General features: G+C 30.9%; 2 protein-coding genes across 9 annotated transcripts; one reads left to right on the top strand and one right to left on the bottom strand.

The window, feature by feature from the left end:
• Nucleotides 1–5195: 5195 nt before the first annotated feature.
• On the bottom strand, nucleotides 5196–10854 carry LOC107432758 (uncharacterized). 3 transcript variants are annotated; one of them, XM_048464824.2, is made up of 9 exons: nucleotides 10540–10854; nucleotides 9583–9687; nucleotides 9220–9389; nucleotides 8581–8714; nucleotides 8270–8447; nucleotides 7289–7844; nucleotides 6768–6880; nucleotides 6416–6659; nucleotides 5196–5705 (listed from the first exon to the last, which is right to left on the bottom strand). In XM_048464824.2, the coding sequence occupies exons 1-9, from the start codon at nucleotides 10831–10833 to the stop codon at nucleotides 5475–5477; spliced, it is 2025 nt and encodes a 674-aa protein (XP_048320781.2). In that variant the 5' UTR covers nucleotides 10834–10854; the 3' UTR covers nucleotides 5196–5474. The 3 variants fall into 3 exon arrangements, with proteins under 3 accessions (XP_048320781.2, XP_048320782.2, XP_048320783.2); XM_048464825.2 differs by having other exon boundaries at nucleotides 9220–9402; nucleotides 10540–10678; XM_048464826.2 differs by having other exon boundaries at nucleotides 9220–9402; nucleotides 9583–10676.
• An 877-nt stretch (nucleotides 10855–11731) lies between these two features.
• Nucleotides 11732–17852, top strand: LOC107432762 (FH protein interacting protein FIP2). 6 transcript variants are annotated; one of them, XM_016043944.4, is made up of 11 exons: nucleotides 11738–11938; nucleotides 12701–12810; nucleotides 13405–13539; nucleotides 14186–14341; nucleotides 15121–15204; nucleotides 15465–15511; nucleotides 15597–15670; nucleotides 16400–16458; nucleotides 16729–16788; nucleotides 17320–17400; nucleotides 17642–17852. In XM_016043944.4, exons 1-11 carry the CDS (start codon nucleotides 11893–11895, stop codon nucleotides 17699–17701), a joined length of 912 nt encoding a protein of 303 aa, XP_015899430.1. In that variant the 5' UTR covers nucleotides 11738–11892; the 3' UTR covers nucleotides 17702–17852. The 6 variants fall into 6 exon arrangements, with proteins under 6 accessions (XP_048321366.1, XP_024922513.1, XP_048321364.1 ...); XM_048465408.2 differs by having other exon boundaries at nucleotides 11739–11922; XM_048465409.2 differs by lacking the exon at nucleotides 13405–13539 and having other exon boundaries at nucleotides 11732–11938.
• The last annotated feature ends 2178 nt before the right edge of the window (nucleotides 17853–20030 follow it).

The raw sequence follows: 20030 nt of genomic DNA, 5'->3' as shown, positions 1-20030 counted from the left end.
TATTATTCTTACATCGAGAATTATTGGACTTTATTAACGTATATACAATTATTGAAAAATACTGCCCACCGCATTGAATTTGGGTATTTTCTGTCCCCACTCGCAGCTGTCTCCATGCATGTCTTTCTCAAAATTAATTAACAGCTGACACGTATACGTCACTTGAAAATTTACTGAACTGTTTTGGATTCTATTTTATTTTATTGTTTCCTGGTTCTGCCATCTGTACTCGTTTGGATCTACGTGTCATTTGAAAAAATATACAAAGTGAACAGTTTTATATTCAATTTTACTGTAATTGTTATGTGGTTCTGCCATCTGCACATGTTGGGTCCCATTCCCAGTGTGTAGGGCACATCTCTCGTGAGAGACCGGCACAACTCTCTGGGCATCATAAATTTGCTCATACAAGCCTGTGCTGTTTTGGTTTGGGACAGTGTTTGGCATTTCTCATCTCTTGCTAATTACAATAATATTATAATATTATGAAAATATTTATTTAATTTATTTATTAAATAATATATATTAAAATATTATATTATTTAACAAATAAATTTAATAAACATTGTGATGTTTTTAATTATTATTTTTTAAAAAATAAAAAAATATTAATAATTTGATACATAGACACCAATTTATTTCTATAATAAAACGAAGTATCATTATTTTAATTTTTTTTATTTGATAAAATCGAAATTGTTTAACTTATTCTTTCGATTAATCTTTCAAATAATAACAAAAATCAGAAAAAAATAATAATAATAACAGAAATAACTTGTCTTCTTTACCACATGATTCATTGAACAATTTGGTGTTGTAACACCGTGCATTAATTAATTCGCACTCCTTTTTTTGTACGGCTAAAAAAAATTCCCATTTGACCATGGTAAAGAACTATCATAGATCAGGTTAATTAATTTAATATGATAAAATAAAGGTTAACTAATTCAATATATAGCATCATATATATATATATATATATACATTGAGCGCAGTCAATCTGTTGACCAGGTTTCTCCTGGCTATTGTCGGTCTCTTTGGATGGTTTCTTCACATGCATGTATATGCTTCTACCCCCTCAATAACTATGAATTTTTCTTTGATTATTTATTATTATTATCATTATTATTATTATTATTTTGGTATATCAGAATCTGATATGAAAATTCCATCTAAAGGTTTGAAAATAATCTTGAACTCGGGTCCCTTTGGGATAGTTAGCTAAACTGAACTTTAGGATGTGCCATAGACATTGATATAAGATAACAATAATAATAATAATAATTATATTTTAGATAATAATAATAATAATAATAATAATAATAATAATAAATATGATATTGTCCCAAGTAATCATTTTAATAATGGAACTGATTTGACATAACAATTTATTTTACTATAATATAACTGGTTTTTAAAAGTAATAAAAGTGAATTAATTGATAATTATTATATAAGTCGTGGGTATTTTTAAAGTCACAAATAGTAATATTTCAAGTTATTATTATGTATGATTCGTAAGTCCCAAGTTATAATGTATTTTATATTCGGTAAACTTGAACACTTGCTATATACCATTAGTTTCTGACTCATTTTTCTTCAAAAATTATGTTATTATTTGTCCTGTATCGTGCAAATGAGGCAAATGCGGGGACCAGTGTGATATAGCAATAGCAATACAATATAGAAAAATAGTATAGTGCCGTCCATCCGCATGCAAATATGCCCGTACCGACACCAACACAATATATATATATATATATATATAAATATAAATATTCTAAAATATAATTGTTAAACACAGTCCAGATTTATGAGCAGCAATCAAGTGCTTTTGAGCTAAAATGTGCCCGATCACGAACCCATAAAAATTTGTCAGAAGGGGTTCCCTTATAAAATATAATATAGTTGTTTTCTAATTTTTGATATTTTGTGGATACAAACTATATAAAAGAATGAAGTATCGGCTTTATATGAAGCTCAAATGATGAGAATATTTTTTTAAATTAATGAAGTCTAAAAAAACTTTTTTTTTAAATTTTTCTTCAAATTTTTTTAAAGAAAAAAATATGATTTCACTGTTTAGTTAAATATGATTTGGCAATCATAATAGACTATTTACATGTACAGTTTCTTAAAAAAAAAATAAATAAATTGAAAATTAGGAGGAAAAAAAAACTTATAACAGAATTGCAAGAGTAAAATAAAGAACTGACAGCTCAATATTTCTTTAATTACAAAAAAAATAAAGCAATTAATATTATAATAAGCATTTTTTTGTTACTTTATGTACGTAATTTTTGTTATTAACTAATTATAATTGTAATTAAATATTATATTAAAACGACTAATTAAATAAGTATTGTATGAATGAAATTATACATAAATATTGAATTAAATAAAACAATTATGATAGAACATAAGTAAAATATGAAAAAAAAGAAGAAGAAAAAATATTAAGAAAATTAGAAAAAAATAAAAATAAAAATAAAAAAGTACCCCTTAAAATGAGAGAGGGGGGCATTAGTCACTTATGGGTAAAATTAAATAAAAGATTCAAAATTTTGAAGGGAGAAAAACGCCTCTGAATCCTGTGAAGGTCCACCTATATTATGTGTCCCCTTCCCTCCTTGCCAGCTCAACTCGCATGGTCACTTACCCACCCAAAAAAAAAAAAAATAAAAAAATAAATAAATAAATAATTTCTTAACTTGCGTGGTCGCAGCGTGGAAATTAATGCCATATAAGGATTATTGAAATAGAAATGGGATAAAAAGTAAAAGGTAAAAACAATAGGCAATAGGCAGTAGGAAATGGGCGCTATGAATGTCTAGCTAGTTATCAAGTCTAAATATATTTCAGTTGTTATTTTAAAAAAAAAAAAAATACATTTGTTTATTTTATAATTGTTTTTGAGTTCTTTTCTCTTCCCAATGTATTTTGAATTTTTACCAAAATTCTATCCATGTATAAAGCTTTCCTATATATGGTACAAAAGTTTGTCTAGTTTATTATGGGTATTGTTTGTCTACAACATGTAGCAAGTTCTTACCTACCAACCAAAGCAAGCTATAACCCTGAAACATAAAGATGAAGGTGGTTGGGGCAAAAAAGAGAATATCTAGGCTCAAAACAATTACATTAAAACTAAACTTAGACAGATGTATAACCAAGAGGAAAAGAGGTCAGTATAAAAGGATTAGAGAGGCCTCTTTTGGGGACAATTCTTGAGTGTTAACAGGTATTGAGAGATTGATCAATTATGCACAATAGTAATGATTACTCTATTAATCACCAATTGATGGAGGAAATCATCAATATGTTTGTATATTTGTAGTTTTTATATTATAAAAATTTCATGCGAAAGACCATACCAATGAAAGGCATGTCATATCAATTGTCCAAAGAAAAAAAAAAAAATTCAATCAATTTTAAAAAAAGTTGAAGACTTGAAGTGATTACAGAACTTGAAATGATTACATTTGAATCTCATAATTTCGTTTTCGTTCATTTTTTATTGTCTTAATTCCTCCACTTTTTGTTCTCCCTTGCCTTTTTAGTTAGTATGACACCTCTTTGCAGCAAAAAATTCCATCATCTTTGGTCGAGGTTTACAAGTTTTTTTTTTTTTTTTTTCCTTAAGTAAGTAATTTACTATTCAACATTTGCATTTGGCATTAAATTAAAAATAAGATGTAGACAAGATGATCCAGTCCAAAACTCAAGCTTTGTAATCTATTAGTTCTTTATTTTTCTTTAGTTATCATCAATATATATGTTAATTCGTTTTCCTAGCTAGTTTTATAGCATCTGTCTCATGATTTCAAATAAATAATGCTTGCTTTCATAATAAAACTTCGATTAAAGTTTTCTTAGTTGAAGTTGAATCTATTTTGTTAAACTAAAAGATCATTTTCGCTTAGGACTTTTTTTTTTTTTTTTTTTGGGTCAACAGTTTAGGGCATTCTGAAAGGCATAAGAAATGTATCTTTTGATCTATGTGGGACATGCATCAAATTGATTTTTATTTGAACTGCATAATTATTAAAAATTCTTACCAAAGTTAATTAGCACTTAATTAAAACCCTATCTTACGGATCTGAACTTGAAGTATGATAATCTTTTTGATGCAGGTGTAAATTTATAAAAAATAAAAAATAAATAAAAAACATAAAAATTCATAATATTGAGAAAGAGCTTTAAAAAAATAAAACAATAAACTTATCTTAAAAGTTAACATTACAAGATAATATTTAAATAATGTCTCGATCGAATAAATATACTGGCTTTTTTGTTGTAATTATTACCATGCTGGCAAACGAGTTTGACCTTTGACTTTTAGGGTAATGCTCATAAAAAATGGTATAGTTTTTCAAAGGACTTATTTATATATTTTTAGGGTAATGCCCATAAAAAAATGGTTTAGTTTTTCAAAGGACTTATATACTTATATATATATATATATATATATATTTTGGCAAATTATATGTTTTGATTATTCATAGTATTCATAGTATTGAGGGAGGATTTATCCTCTAGAATACACCTACACCTTGTCAATGTTGAAGAAGAAGATGGTGGCCCTCTTTATGTCACCTTATTTAAAAAAAATTTAAAAAAATAAAACAAAAGTCCCAGATCTTGTGACAGTTTTTTCCTAACCTATTCCTGCCTATTATTAAAATAATACCATTTCATTTGAAAATATTAACAAAAAAAAAAAGGAAAAAAAAAATTAAAATAATACCATCTCATTTAAAAATATTAACAAAAAAAATGATAAAATAAATAATTAAGATGGACAGGAATGGAGATCTCAATCGGCAATTGGCAGAATACCCTAAAAACTGGACCCCTATTTATCATTTCTGTCTCTAAGTTGCTGCCAATCACCTAAAGATTCTGTAATGTTCGGCACAAGTAATTGAAATATAGCGTGCACGGGAGGCTTTTTCATGCACCCTTTAATAAGAACCTTGAACAACTAAAGTAAATCCAAAAATAAACTTATTTTTGGCCCTTTATGTTTAGAGATTTGTATTGTCTAAAACCTAAATATTCTATTCATTCCTTATTATACAGAATTTTTTTTTTAAAAAAAAAAGAAGTCAAAATCTAAAAACTACAATACAAATATTCTTCAATATTTCTTAGTATAGAAAAAATAATTAACCAAAACAGAAAAAAGAAAAAAGAAAAACGAAAAAATAAACTCATACTATTATTCACTTAATTTGTTAAAAAATAAACTCATACTATTACTCAACTTAATTTGTTCCTGTTTTTCTCACTCAGAGCCTTCCAACATCATTCACAGATAGATACATATATGAATATGGATGCCATTGATAGTTTATACTCTATCTATAATATGTATAGCTCTTTTTTTTTTTTTTTTTTTTGGTTCACCTTATAAGTATAATTATTTAACAGATTAACCATTTTGATGACTCACCACCTTTAATTGCATAAAAACTATGTAGGATGGCCCTCAGGCAGCTTGTCTACAACCCGTACAGGAACAACTGGTATTGAATCCCACCATTCTTTGAGTCTTCTATTTCCTTGGTGGCTTCCAAAGTGATTCCCTACCTTTGATGTTGCTGAGAAACCATACAATATGAGGCCCATTATTATGTATTTTGTTGGGACCAGTGCTAATAAGATTGCCACTCCACTCATGCCCATCATCACGATATCTGCATGCTGCATTAAACAATTTATGGGGTAATATGAAACTAAATCTCATTAGAAACTCTCTGAAAAAAAAAAAAAAAAAAAAACATGTATAAATCCAATTTCATCAATTTAAGCACCTTCACCACTACCAGAATATGGAACAAAATGTCATTCATGAAAAAAGACTGCATTTTAGTGCCCTGTTTGTCTCGGATTTTGATATACTGGTTTTTGCTGAAAAAACCAAACCCAATGAATTGTAGTTTCTCTGGAAACTTTTTTGAAAAAATAGAAATAGTGAAAGAAGCATAATCAGGAAATTATCCCTAATGGAAACCTAAATCTTCCTCTTTGGCAATTCTTTTTTAGCAGATGCTAGTGGGATTTCTATTCAATGATGTAATGGATGATTGTTTATTGTTAAATATGTAGCTCTTACAACCCCAAAAGACTGCATAAGGCCGTTTTCTTGCAATGCAAGGCATAATACATATTGACATTCTGTGAATTAAAATACCAATTCATGCCAACAAACAAATTTCATAAAAGGATCTTTTTGAAAGCTTTCTCTAGTACCATCCTATTTCAATGTTGGCATGACAAATATTGTATCATAAAGGCAATTTTCTAACTACTTTTTGAATTTATGCTACTTCTATGAAGTATTATAATATTGAGTGTCGATTGTTGCAGCAAACAATCTCTCATAGAAAATGTTAATATGCTCCATTATTTACCTTCCGAGCCTTTGAGACGAATATTGACCACAATTTCAATAGTGTTATGTTTGCCTTCTGCACCATCTCATGTAAAGTTTGTAGCCCATGTTGAGCTGATACTATGCTTTCCATTGCTGTACTGTCTGAGGCGGTGCATATAACTATCTCATTGCATTTCTCACTGATCCTTGCTTTTCTTGCCATAATCATCACTGCTATCAGCCAAAAGATGAGAGCTGCAATAGCCTTTCCAACCCACTCCCTACATTGCCAAGATATTGTAAACTCTGTCTCTAATTTGAACAAATTTTTGGAACTTCAACAGCTGCTTTCAGAACCTTAAGATTTTCAAGATTGAAAAATTACTCACTTGTAGGTGATAATTAAAGCTGCACTAGTAACAGAGAGTGTCGCTGCTGGCCTTTCCCACATCACAACTTCTTGAAGCAAGGGCAGAAGATTTTTAAGCGGCTTCAATAGCTCCTATACAATAAAATCAAGTGCCATATCCATGAGATTTTCTGTACACATAAGCATGTAATATGATATTTGATCTTATAAAAAAGAAGAAACTGGGTTAATATATCGAGAATCAAAGAAAAGTAAAAATACATAGAAACTTCAGGCTAACTGAATTTTGTTATATTAGCTAGGTTCAAGACCTCTATTGATGTCCAAGACCAACCACTTAGATCGCCACCAAAGTATGATAAACAATTTCATTTCTCTTAAAATAATAATGCCCACCAAAGTATGATAAACAATTTCATTTCTCTTAAAATAATAATGCTTTTGTTCTTTCTACTGTCGAATAAAAGCGAGAAGAAAATGTTAAAGGAATTGAACAAAAGAAAAATCGAAGAGTTCGATGGAGGTTAGATCGATGCTTACTATAAGAACAAGAGTGCTATGACTTATTCCTTCCTCTTTCAAACCCTGTGTGGTAGCTTTGGCAACAGCAGCCTCCTTTTCTTCCTCTCTAGCTTGATCGATAGCAGTCTCCAAGGATGAGAAGTCATCAACTTGGCCTTTTAGACTTTCCTTGTCGATTTCTTGTACTTTTTCTCCACTTGAGAGAGCTATTTCTGTCGTGTTCATACACCTAAGGATTGAACTAGCACTGCACGGATGCCCACTATTCGTCTTCTTTAGATTCTCAGCAAGCTCTTCTAGTACATAGTCTCCCTTTGGTAATTCATTGAACAACGAGAAAATTAAGAATTTTGTTGGAGCAGGGGTTGATATTCTTAGCATTTCTCTTGCTGCATGGAGCCTAATTATACATAGTATAGTTCTTGCATGCATTTCCCATGCTTGTATTGAAGATTCCACCTTGAAATTTTGTAAGAACTGGTGCATAAGCATGATCTCTCTTGTGATTGCAAGCCAATGGTCGCGTCTCGTGGAGCTTGTTATCTCTGGGAACTCTAACACAATTTCTTCTGATCTAATACATTGGGAAAAGTCAATCATATATGACAGCAAAAGCATATAACAACAGTTAAGCTTTCCAGGTTATAATTTGTCTGAAGCATGCAGTTTAAATGCACAAAAGGCTAATAACAGAAGCAAAAATATGCAGCTGACAACTAAAGAGCACTCCGATCATCAAGCTATCTATTTGGTCACTTTTTAACAAAAAGATAGACTTTCTGGTAAAATTTTTCAATGGTGCAGCAAAATTGAAAGTGGCATGGCGAAAATAAGTAGTCTGTTTTCCCCCTGTAGAGCCAACAATATACAGAGAAGCTTAAATGTGTTATGCAGGTATGTAAACCTTGAAAATTATGACACGGTTGTATTCCTTACACTTAGATATGTGTTATGCAAATATGTAAACCTTGAAAATCATGAATGGTTTGTATCCCTTACAATTCTGGTGACTCATAGGCCATGGCCTTGTCAAAAAGAGGAGCACCCCATGGACCTGTGGCAGCTGCTTTGACATTCTGTTCAATATTTTTCGAAAGGTTGATCTTAAGTGCATCTTCATACCTTATAACTCCCGAAGCCTCGAAGTAGAGCGCGTAGTTGGTCAGTGTAAGCCTACCTGGAACAGCAAACAATGTGGTTAGATGAAAATGCAATCATTATTGCGTATTATATAGTTTTGGAAAGGTCTTGTTTTGAACTTTTCGTACTAAATAGTGCAGATTTTAATCAAAGAAATAGCAAGGACAAACCAGGCCAACTTGTTGCTCCTATGTGGCGTACTACTCTTTGTGAAGTAGGCGTTCCTTCCACATGCAATATGAATTCATCATCAGCTAGCTCTACTCCCGTGGGCTTTGCTTGTTTACGCAGATGTTTTATACATCTATAAAACACAGAGAGATAAAATTAAAATTTAAAAAAAAAAAAAAAAAAAAAAAAAAACCAATGACAATTCTGAAGAGAAGTTGGAATATGAATCACCCATTTCCAAATGCTCATAGATAAATCTTTTTCTTAATTTCTAAGTAATTTTGTGAATCTCTACTTCAAAAAGGATAAGTTTTACATATTGAGTCAAAACTAAGACGCAGACCAAATTTTATACACCACATATATCTCTACTTCAAAAAGAATAAGTTTTACACATTGAGTCAAAACTAAGACGCAGACCAAATTTTATACACCACATAAGCCTTTTAGCCAATCCTATCTATATGTAATGCACTACTACTGCTACTACTACAACAAATGCTATTCACCCTTTGAATGCTCTACAGGGCTTTATTCATCAACATAAATTGTGCATAATAATTATTTCCCTTTTTCCAAAGACCTTAAGAACATTATGAAGGGAAAAAAACAAAATAACATGACAGGTGCTTCCTTACTTGTCAATTTCCTTCAAAAATCTGTCATATGCAGGAAAATGCAATCGGTGTCCTGTCGATGCTGTTAAAGTTTCAAAGGTGAATCTGCCATTAACAAGGTCTGTAACTAGCGGAACCAATGACCCAAACCACGCAAATGCATCTTCTCCAACATCTGGCTCAGCATTTACCTGCCATCTTGTACTATGAGTGGAACAATAAGTATGGATGAGAGGAAAGATTCAGACTCTGGAAGCTTAACTTGATCCATGTCATTGAATTACAGCTATGTAATCTATATTAATATCTAGGCTCGGTACCAGAAAGAAGTAGTTTTAGCTCATGGGAGCATATAGGAAGATGAGTAATGAATTTCTAGCTTACAAGAAGAGGCATGATGTCTGAATAGAAAAGAGGAATTTCATCCTGTTCTGCAGTTTCTTCTAGATGGATCTTCTTATCTTCTTTTTCCTTTGCGACATGCTCCACCTCCAAAACCCCAAGACATATACAATTTCATATCAATAATGAATAAGAAAGAACATAAATTTAATGTAACAAAAAAGTTCAATTCAAATAATTAACATTCTTAACTACAAGTGAAAGTAACACCTAAAGTTGGAAACTTAGAACATATCTATACACACGCATCATACGCAAGTTTTCTACAATCAGCATGAACGCTGAATTATGGGGGGTATTGCCCATTTGTGAAGAGCACATATAACCTAATATAACTAAGCAACAACCACCATAATTTCAGTATTCATGTTAATTGTTGCTAGCCTATCTATAAATAATTTTGCTAGAGTGGGTTTATTCACTTATTTTATGGTAGGCGACACACATCTTACCAACTTCATCTCACTATAACTTTATTTTATGGGATGTGGAACAAAAAAATATACAAGATGCGTGCTTACAAAGATTCATAGATTATCAGAACAGTCTCAAAAGTGCTTTAGAACTTCATTTTTAATTCAATGGAATGCTTTTTAATATATATGCCTATATTTGAGCAGGTGATTATATATTAAAACTTTTTTCCACTTTATGATAATTAATTACTACATTTAATTATATATATATATATATATATATTAGCCAAAAGTATCAATTTTGACGCTAAAAGAATTGGTATAGAAAGTAACAGTTTTAGCTTAGCTTAAATCAATTGATTTAGACAACCTTCAGTTCAGCTAAAATTAAATTAGCAATAAACTTTCATTTTTTTTTTTTTTAAATTTTTAGTGAATGATTTGTATGCTAACAAATTTTCAAGTATACCTCTAATTATGTTTAACATAATATGTTCACACACACACACACATATAGATACACCTGACGAAACTCCACGTCAGCTGAATTGGGCTTCTCCCAAGCAAGCATCATATCAAAGGTGAAGCGGCTAAACGACCCGTCGTCGATCTTTTCCTCCAATTTCGGGCAAGCCTTTTGATTCAGAGCTTTCCCACTGCAATATTCCACCAACTTCCTCGCGTAATTGCCATTTTCTGGTCTCCATACGACCTCGAATTCCTCCACCAGTTCTTCAACCGAAGTGCCCAGTTGCTCCGCGCATCTCCGAACAACATCGTTGGCTATGGAGGATAGATGCTTCATCGTCATTGTCATCTTTCTATATCTTTCTCTTTCTGATTTGCAGAGGCTTTGCTTTTTGTACATTTTAAATGGGAGAGAGTTAGAGAGAGTAGGATGTGCACGTGTGTCAGTGTCTCTCTCTGATTGCCACGTATAGATGGCCATGCAACACCTGGTACAGTTGCATGCCTTCTTCGGTTACACGAACGCTCTCTGCATGTGCGTCATTGGTTTTTATATGGGTCGGGTGTGTAATGATTTGGCCCGGCCCAAGTATTAACCCGTTCCTTCGACTCCTAATATTTATAAAATATTTAAAAATAAATAAATAAAAATAAGTTTAAAATTAAAAAGATTAAAATTCAAAATACCACCTGTATCAACATTGATGTTGTTGGAAACTGATAGTATATATGAAATGACTGTTACAGTTATTGATTATTTTTTATTTTAATCTTTTTTATATAGAAAAAATATGTAATTAGTTATTTGTATAGGACTCATCAACTTACATTAACAACCACATTGCTGTATTTATCAACCAAAAAAAAAAAAGAAGAACAGCCACATTAATGTTGGTTTGCGATGAATAATATTTTTGTAGTATATTTTTTATACTTTGGAAACATTAAAAAAAAAAAAATGTATGTCATTATTTTCCATAATTAAGCTCTTTTGTTTTAGTGTTTTCAAATGTGTTATGTAAAATATTAAAATTGTTTTTAGATATTTAAAATATCTTTCTTTCTTTCATAATAAAAATTTAATGAAAAATTTTGGAAACAGCCTAAAAGATAAAGAGAGACAGTTAAAGCCCACAAATTTTTTTTTTTTTTAAATTTGTTTTTTATAAAATATTATTCTTTGGGACCGAAATGAAAGATAAAAGATTTTATCCAAAGCAATTAGGAATTTCCGAAAAGCGAACAATTTGCGCCAAAACAGAACAATGTAGCGTAGCGTGTAGTATAAAAATGACCAAACGGCGAAAGTCAGAGCTTCGCACTTCTTCTGCTTTGCAAAGCGGTTAAAACCCCAATTTCTCTCTCTCTCTCTGTTTCTCTCAGATCACAGAGTCACAGTCTCATTCTAATGGCCAAAGAGTCTGATTCCTTCTCTCTGGTTCGTCTCAACATCGGTCAGCGTCTTTCTTCTTTCTTCTTCTTCTTCTTCTTCTTTCGTCTTCTCTCTGTATTATATTTTGTAAATATTTTAGCAGAAATTTCTGAAATCTCTCTCGCTGTTCCAAAACTCTCCTTTATTTGATTGCTCCAGATGCAACTGGAACAGAAAAAAAAAAAAATTGTAAATATTAGTTTTGATCTTTCTTTTAACTCGGATTTCGTTAAGAACAATAGTTTTTGATCTTCGTTCTTTGTTTGGTCGCCAAGAAAATCCACGGAAAAAAAAAAAAAAAAACGAGAAAACAAATCGAACCTTTTGATTCTTCCAGTTTTTATGTTACGAAATGTAAAAATAAAAATAAAAATACACTTAGTTCGATTAAGATAATAATAATAAATAATCCAGGTCCTTCTTATTTAGGACCGTATGGGAATTGGGAATTCAATGAGGGTTTACTTCCACTGTATTATTCACTCTTAACCTAAGCATTGACATCCTACCTATGTACCTTTTTTCTTCAATTTATGAACAATGTGATTGGTCTCTGGAAAAACAGTTGGTCATCCATAGGCATAAAAAATTACAAGTTGGTGCAAAATTTGAAACCTGTGTTTACAAATAATTTTAGAATTTGGTCAGTCATTTGTAGTTAACCAGTGAAATTGATATAGTTTACTGTTAGAAATTTGATATTTATTTTAATTGTTCTTTCTGGAAAGTCTTTGATTATGTAGCTATGTATGAATCCACTGAATTTACTTTTGTTTGATTGCAGGAGGGAAGAAATTTTGCACTACCCGTGATACTTTGACTCAACGTGAGCCTGATTCAATGCTTGCTGCAATGTTCAGTGGTCGGCATACAGTTTGCCAGGATCCTGAAAAGGTACATAATAGTTGTTATGTTACTTTCTCGGTTTTTGGGCAATTCCAGTAATACGTTGCTAGTCATTTTGTGAGTCATAGTACAATACATTTCCTCAAAAATCAAAGAAGATATGTCATTTGAGAGGAATTTGTGGTGATGCATCACCCCTATAAACTTTTAAAGTAATTCTACACAGCAATCATGATAAATTAATTTCAAACCAATAGATTGATAAACTCCTGATCGCTTTATATGATAGATGCTTACATGAAGTAAAGCCTGAAAATTTCTTTAAGCAAATAAAGCACTCGTTTCTCTTGCGTTTTTGGTGCTTGTCAATTTACATTATCTTTCATTTCAGTTTAGTTCAAGTTTTATTTTATTTTATTTTTTGTACATTCTTATAATTATATATGTGTTGCGTATACATATGAAATCTCTTTTACTCTTAGATTTGTATTTTAAGGTTTCATTACCTATTAAAAGGTGCTTGTAATTGAATAATATCAGATGTAATGTGAAGTATTTCTATGTATAAATTGTAAGTCAAGTGTTAGTTATGCGAATTGTATATGAAAAGGTCCCTTACTTAAGGCTATTCAATTCTTGCAGGGATTTGTTTTTGTTGATAGGGATGGTAAACATTTTCGACACATCCTTAACTGGTTAAGGGATGGTGTTGTTCCCACGTTGAAAAACTCTGAATATGCAGAGCTTTTGCAAGAGGCTGAATACTATCAGCTGCTTGTAAGTGTGGTTTTAAAACTTGCCTTCCTTGTTTGCTAGCATCCTCAGTGTTTTTTACATTCATTGCTAATGCATGGATCCCGGTTGGTTATGTGCCTTTACTGCTTCAAATGTATGTGGTTGACTTGAGACAAGAGGTGTAGATAAGCCATGTTGCTCTTTTATTTTATTATTTTCCTGGCCCCTCTTTCTCTCTCTCTCTCTCTCTCTCTCTCTCTCTCTCTCTATCCTGTAGTTTCTGATTTCCTTTTCCTTTTTCAAAGATATTTGCAAAATCTCGTTGTTTGGTTCCTTGTCATGAAGATTTTTAAAAGGTTAAGCAAACTGGAGATTTCTTACTTTAATTTATTTCTCTCTTATTTCTGATTTCTTTTCCTCCTTTAGTGATTTTGCAAAACTTATTGTTTTCATAAGAGATTGTAGTGTAATCTATAAACTCGTTGGAGTTATGGAAGTTTACATTTATGTATGGTATCCACTCTTCACTAATAAGATAGTATGTTCAATGTTATTTATCATTTTTGTCACAATTAAATTTAAGTGGGCCCTTAATTATTACATAAAAGTACTAACTTTTTTGTGTTTGAAATGACTGTCCATTATTATGATTAATGACATTATGATACCTTAAAATTATGGATTACAGGGACTTATAGATGGAATATCTGATGTCATGAATCAGAGGAATAAAAATGAAGAGTTAGATACAGAATTAACACGTATAGATATCATCAAGTGTATACAGTCTGAGAGAGTCAGATTTCGAGGTGTTAATCTTTCTGGCCTTGATCTTTCAAAACTGGTAATTCGTCAGCCCTCAGTACTTGAAAGTGACTTGTAATTTCATATTTCTCATTTATTGCTTTAAAGGATTAGGTCACAAGGAAAAAAAAATTGTTGTGGTTAGTCAATTAAATAATTATTCATCTCTAATATGACTCTGATACTCACAAGTTGGCCTGCGAACTCATTATTTGGCTGGTTGCAATTTTTGTTTTTTCCTTAATTTGTTTTGTTTAAAATGATATGCATAATTAGTCTAACTTCCCTAATGTACTAAGATAGATGTATGAATAGAATGATCATTTTCTTCTACCAATACTTATGGAACGTCCATTCCCAAATTACGATTCCGTATTAATGCTCATTCCTTTGTATTACTTGTCAACTAAACAATGGAACAAGCATTCTGTTGGAGTTTACGTGCATTTTAAGGTTTGTTTTATGATCTAAAGACTACCAAGTGTTAATTTATCTGTTTGAGAGATGTCTTTTTCAAGTGTGTGTAATTTGTTGTCTTGGCGTGGTATATAATTGGATACAGTTGCTAACAGTTTAAGCTCTAGGGATGCATGGTAAGTTAATATGTTATCAGAGTCTAGGTTGTATATTTGTTCTTGTGTCCAAATCCTGGTAATCCTATTTCTGGATTCCATTGTTTGGTACTGTTGGTAACAGAGGATTCTTGATGTTCATGTCTATTGTACCAAGGATTTATGATAGATGATGAAAAAATTCTTGATAAGCCATCTATGTGAATGTAATGCTGCGCTAGTGCTTATCTTTGAAATGGACCTGCAGGATCTGTCATTTGCCGATTTCAGCTATGCATGCATTAAAAATGTGTTCTTCTCACGTGCAAACCTACTGTGTGCGAAGTTCAGGGTAGGTTTACATTTAATTATACGTGGCAACAAATTACTGTTGTTTCCTCAAGCTACATAATATTATATGGATGCATCAATGGCCATGTAATCCTTTTGCATGTAGATATACTCTTGGCTGTTTTAGTATATGAGAGTAACATGGAAATAATATATCACCTGTCTATTACTATAAAATGTTTTTACATATTTGGTCAGCCCTTCAGTTTACTCTTTGGCATCTTCATCTGATTATCAGAGCTTTTATTATTTTTATTACAGGATGTGGATGCCGAGGGTGCAATCTTTCACAATGCAACTTTGAGAGAGTGAGAGTCAAAGAATTACTCTCCTTCATGTTTGTTATATTTTTATGCATTGTTTTCTTAATGATATTATCTTTTCCTAGAAAAGATGTGAATTTACTGGGGCAAATCTACGTGGAGCCTTATTAGCTGGGGCTAGCCTACAGAGTGCAAATCTACAAGGCAAGCTTTTCTACCTTCTACTAGTAATTTAGTAGTTCTGTATTTGTAATGTCATCTTTAACTATTGTACTGCTTATGGTACTCTATTTGCTAATTATATCCTCCTGTACCAACCAATGCCACTAGAATTCCCTTTTCTTTTCTTTTTTTCTTTTAACTGACTGGCTACTTAAATTGTTGTCTTCCGCTTTTTCATTTGTTATTTTTTATTTCTTAATATAGATTATAGTGAAAAGATATGTAGTTTGTCAATGGTTGACTTTTTTAAACTGGTATGGGAGACTAGTAAATCAGAGGTTGGAAACCCAGTTCTATTGTATTTTCCCTCATTACGTGTGATACTTGGTTTTTTTTATCCTTGTTTTTATTTTTAAGGAGGTTTAATAAATTTTGATTGTTTTCTCTTTTTCATTTCATATAGAGTGTAAATTGTGGTTTGTTAAATATAGTTCCTAACAATTTAAGCTCTGTGGGTTATTAAGTGACCAAAGATGGTATTAGAGCTCAAGTTGTCTGTATAACGTTGTGTTTGAATCCAATGACACTTTCCGGAAATTATTATTTTGCTCATATAAGGTTCTTTTTGTTACTAGCTATTCAGGGGTCTACAGTGTTGTGGGAGTGTTAAGTATGTGTTGTTTTTGCTTGATGTATACAGTTGTTTCCACTTTGTAACAACTTAACTTTTGCGTTCAAGTATAATTATAATTAGTAGGCTGTTATTTGCAGATGCATGTTTAATAGACTGCAGCTTCTGCCAGGCAGACCTCCGCTCTGCACACTTACAGGTATGTCAAGTGATGATATCAAGATGGTGAAGATATTAAGAAGTCTAGCTCTTGTTCAATTGTTATGTTTTTATGGGAGATTTCCAGCAAATGCTGTAAGAGAGAGAGAGAGAGAGAGAGAGAGAGAGAGAGAGAGAGAGAAGAGAAATTTGTTTATTTCCTCCTAATGAAATCAATCATCTACAGACCTACTGATAAAAGTATAACACTCTAGAATTTTCACTTGTAGGTTTTCATGATATACTAATAAATTTCCTCTTAATCTTTCAGGATGCTGATCTTACAAATGCAAATTTAGAGGGAGCTATTTTGGTAGGGGCCAACTTGAAGGTAAATGTCATATACTATGAAGCGCATCAAAAACGTATAACAATTAAGAGTTACTCATGGATAAGAATCAATTATGATCGTTATAAAGAATTGTCGCCTAAAAAATTGTGAATCACTAGAAGTCACTCATGCAGAAGCCTTGCCAGTGAGATAATGAAAAGATTCAACTCCTAATCCTAGTAACTACCAATATGTGATAACCTTGTTTTAAATCTCAATTATTCACTTCTTCTAATCAGCAATGTGAATATTTAGAGATACTGTTTTCATAATTGGAATTTGTTTCTCTATCATAATGAGCTTTACTAGTACGTTTGATTTTAGGGGAAGTTATCTTGCTTCACTTCATGTTTGATATTGTAGGCCTCGCAAGTTAATAATCTTCTAAATTTGCATGAAAGGCCAACAGAGATTGGAGATTTTAGTCATGCTTAAATTATAAAAGTATATTTATCAAAAACAAAATGGTGGGGTTTATTTCATCCTCTCTCTCTCTCTAAGATATGCGTTTTAATGATTTCGGTGTTTCAGGGTGCCAAGTTGAGTAATGCCAATTTGAGGGGTGCAAATCTTCAACGAGCTTACTTACGAAAAGTAAATTTAAGAGATACTGTAAGTATCGCAGTCTGAAAACTGTAATAATCGATGCTTAATATAAACTTTTCATGTGGAACTGTCAGTGCATTCATAGAACTTTCATTTCATTGGCTAGCTGTCTTGGAAGTGCGTAGAAATCCTTGCATAATAAATGTCAGGGTCTTATCTCTAATTTAATGATGGTTATATAAGTAATGCAGTTAATATTCGAACCTAATTTTTTGTTTTTTATTTTTTATTTTATATTATCACTCAGCATCTGGAAGGTGCAAAGCTTGATGGTGCTAATTTGCTTGGAGCAATCAGACGACACTGAATAATCCACTGTAAATTTCATCTTGTGTATAACCTATATCAGACTTTCATTATGAGATCAAATATGTGCAATTTGTTGATTATTTCTGCGGTTTGCCTTGTAAATAACCGTTGGACCCATATTTAATTAATTTACAAATATTGTTTTGTAACCTATAAAGAACAAAGCTGTTCAAATCGTATAAAGGAAATACGGTAGCCTCTGCTCACAAGCATACACGTGGACTAATTTGGAAGTATAAATAGAAATATGCCAAATTTTATATCTCTAGCACTTCACATACTTATAAAACCTCTAACATGAAACAGGGATAACCATTATTTAATATAAGAAACTTCTTCATATTATTTTAAAAATGTGGCGGTTGTGGGTTTCAATGTCAATGATAAATATTATCAATCAGGCCGGCAGCTAGATTTAATTGATAAAAATGCAACAAAATAATTTCTCAAGTTAAAAAGAAGTGTGGGAGCATCTTAAATTGCTCTTTTTTTTTTTTTTTTTTTTTTTTTTGGTTTTTTTGTTATTTTTTTGGGCTCAGAATCCCACAACCCCAGCTCGAACCTGGGTGGAGATGGAAAGGAGGTATTTTTTTTTATTTTTTTATTTTTTTTTTGCTTAGAATCCCACAACCCCGGCTCCAACCTGGGTGGAGATGGAAAGGAGGCATGGCTAATGCCAGCCCAACTGAGACCTCGGCTGCATCTTAAATTGCTCTGTGCGCTGAAGGCCTGACATTTTGAATGGTACCGTTGGTATGAAATTTAATAAGCTTATTGGTTAGCTTTCGTATGGAAGAATTAAATTTATTAAAATTATATATAAATGTAAAAATTTTAATTTAATTTAATTTTTAAAAAAATTACAAATAGATTTGTTTGCTTTTAAATTTTTTAAAAATTAAAATAAAAAAATAAATCAATACATGATTGATAATAAATTAAGTATTTTTAATATTATAAACTAGAATAATTACAAAAATATTTTTCTTTAATGGATTTAATAAGTTTATTATGTATTATCATATTTCATATAATAAAATCTGTTAATTTATTAGATTTTAAAATAATACTAATCACTTTTTTACTATATATTAAAAATTTATAAAAAAACCATGTAGAACTAAATGGTCCAAAAACCATTTGAGTTTTTTCCCAAACTAAGCGTAAATTTTTTTTAAAATTTTTAAATTAAAAAAAACAAACTTTTAATAGTAACCTATTAAATTAAATTATTAGCATGTTGGCATATAGAACCTAGTGATGAATACTGTCTTTCCATATAATATGATTGGAGTGGTTTTCACTTATCATAAGTGCCCCATATCTTTCAGCCCAAAAAAAAAAAAACAAAAAAAAAACAGGGCCTCATATCACTAGCTAATCCTAAAGCAAATTTTCCCACTTCCAGTAATATATATTTTTTATTCTCTCACCACTCATATAGAACCTATATGGGTCCCATATGAATTAAACTAGTTTTATTATTATTAGTATTTTATAATAAGAATTACACTAGTTTGTGAGAGAAGGCAATACAACTTTATAAGTGTGATAGATTTTCTAGTAGTCCTGATGCTTAAAATGTTCCTCCCAGCAGGATAAAACTTTCTACTTTGTGGGCAAGAATATAACCGTACTCGTGTCTTGCAATCAAGCTTCAAGCATCGAATAGGTTTTTTTCAATTAAATTGACAGCAAAATGGAAAAAAGAAAAAAAAATAAAATTATTCTGTGAGTTTGGCCATAAAGTGAGTGTGAGAGTAGGACTTTTTGTCCAAAAAATTGCTGACACCTGTCAGAAGCAGGGGAATTTCTTTAATATCATAAAAGCCATCATTTTTGTGGCCTCACTGAAAATGTCTTCTTTCTTGTTCTTCTCTAAAAAGAATATATACTTTGAGATTGTGGTACTTTAGTATTTTCAATTTTTACAATTTTGTAATTTAGATTTTTTAATTTTTAGAAATAGTGATTTGAATTTGACTTGATTTACAATTTATTGTAATCTGCATCATATTTGATTTCCACAATTAAGATATTTATCATTATTTCATATAACTTATAGATAAAGTATCAAAATACAATTTAAAAATAAATAAATAAAAGATGTTAAAATGCAAATTTTTAAAATTTGTTGCTCTTTAATACCTTACTTTGATTTCAAAATTTGATATATTTTAATATCAATCACGTTATTTACTGTAATATTTAATTATTTAAAAATTAAACATGCTTTAAACTACAATAAATTGTAAATTATGGGTCCAAATCAATTTTTTTTAGCGAACGATTTTTCATAGAAAAAGCAAATATGCTCCATAATTTAC

The sequence above is a fragment of the Ziziphus jujuba genome, chromosome 11, assembly GCF_031755915.1.
Source record: "Ziziphus jujuba cultivar Dongzao chromosome 11, ASM3175591v1".
Lineage (NCBI taxonomy): Eukaryota > Viridiplantae > Streptophyta > Magnoliopsida > Rosales > Rhamnaceae > Ziziphus > Ziziphus jujuba.
Note: the sequence above shows the minus strand (reverse complement) of the source record. Positions and strands in the feature narration are given on the sequence as shown.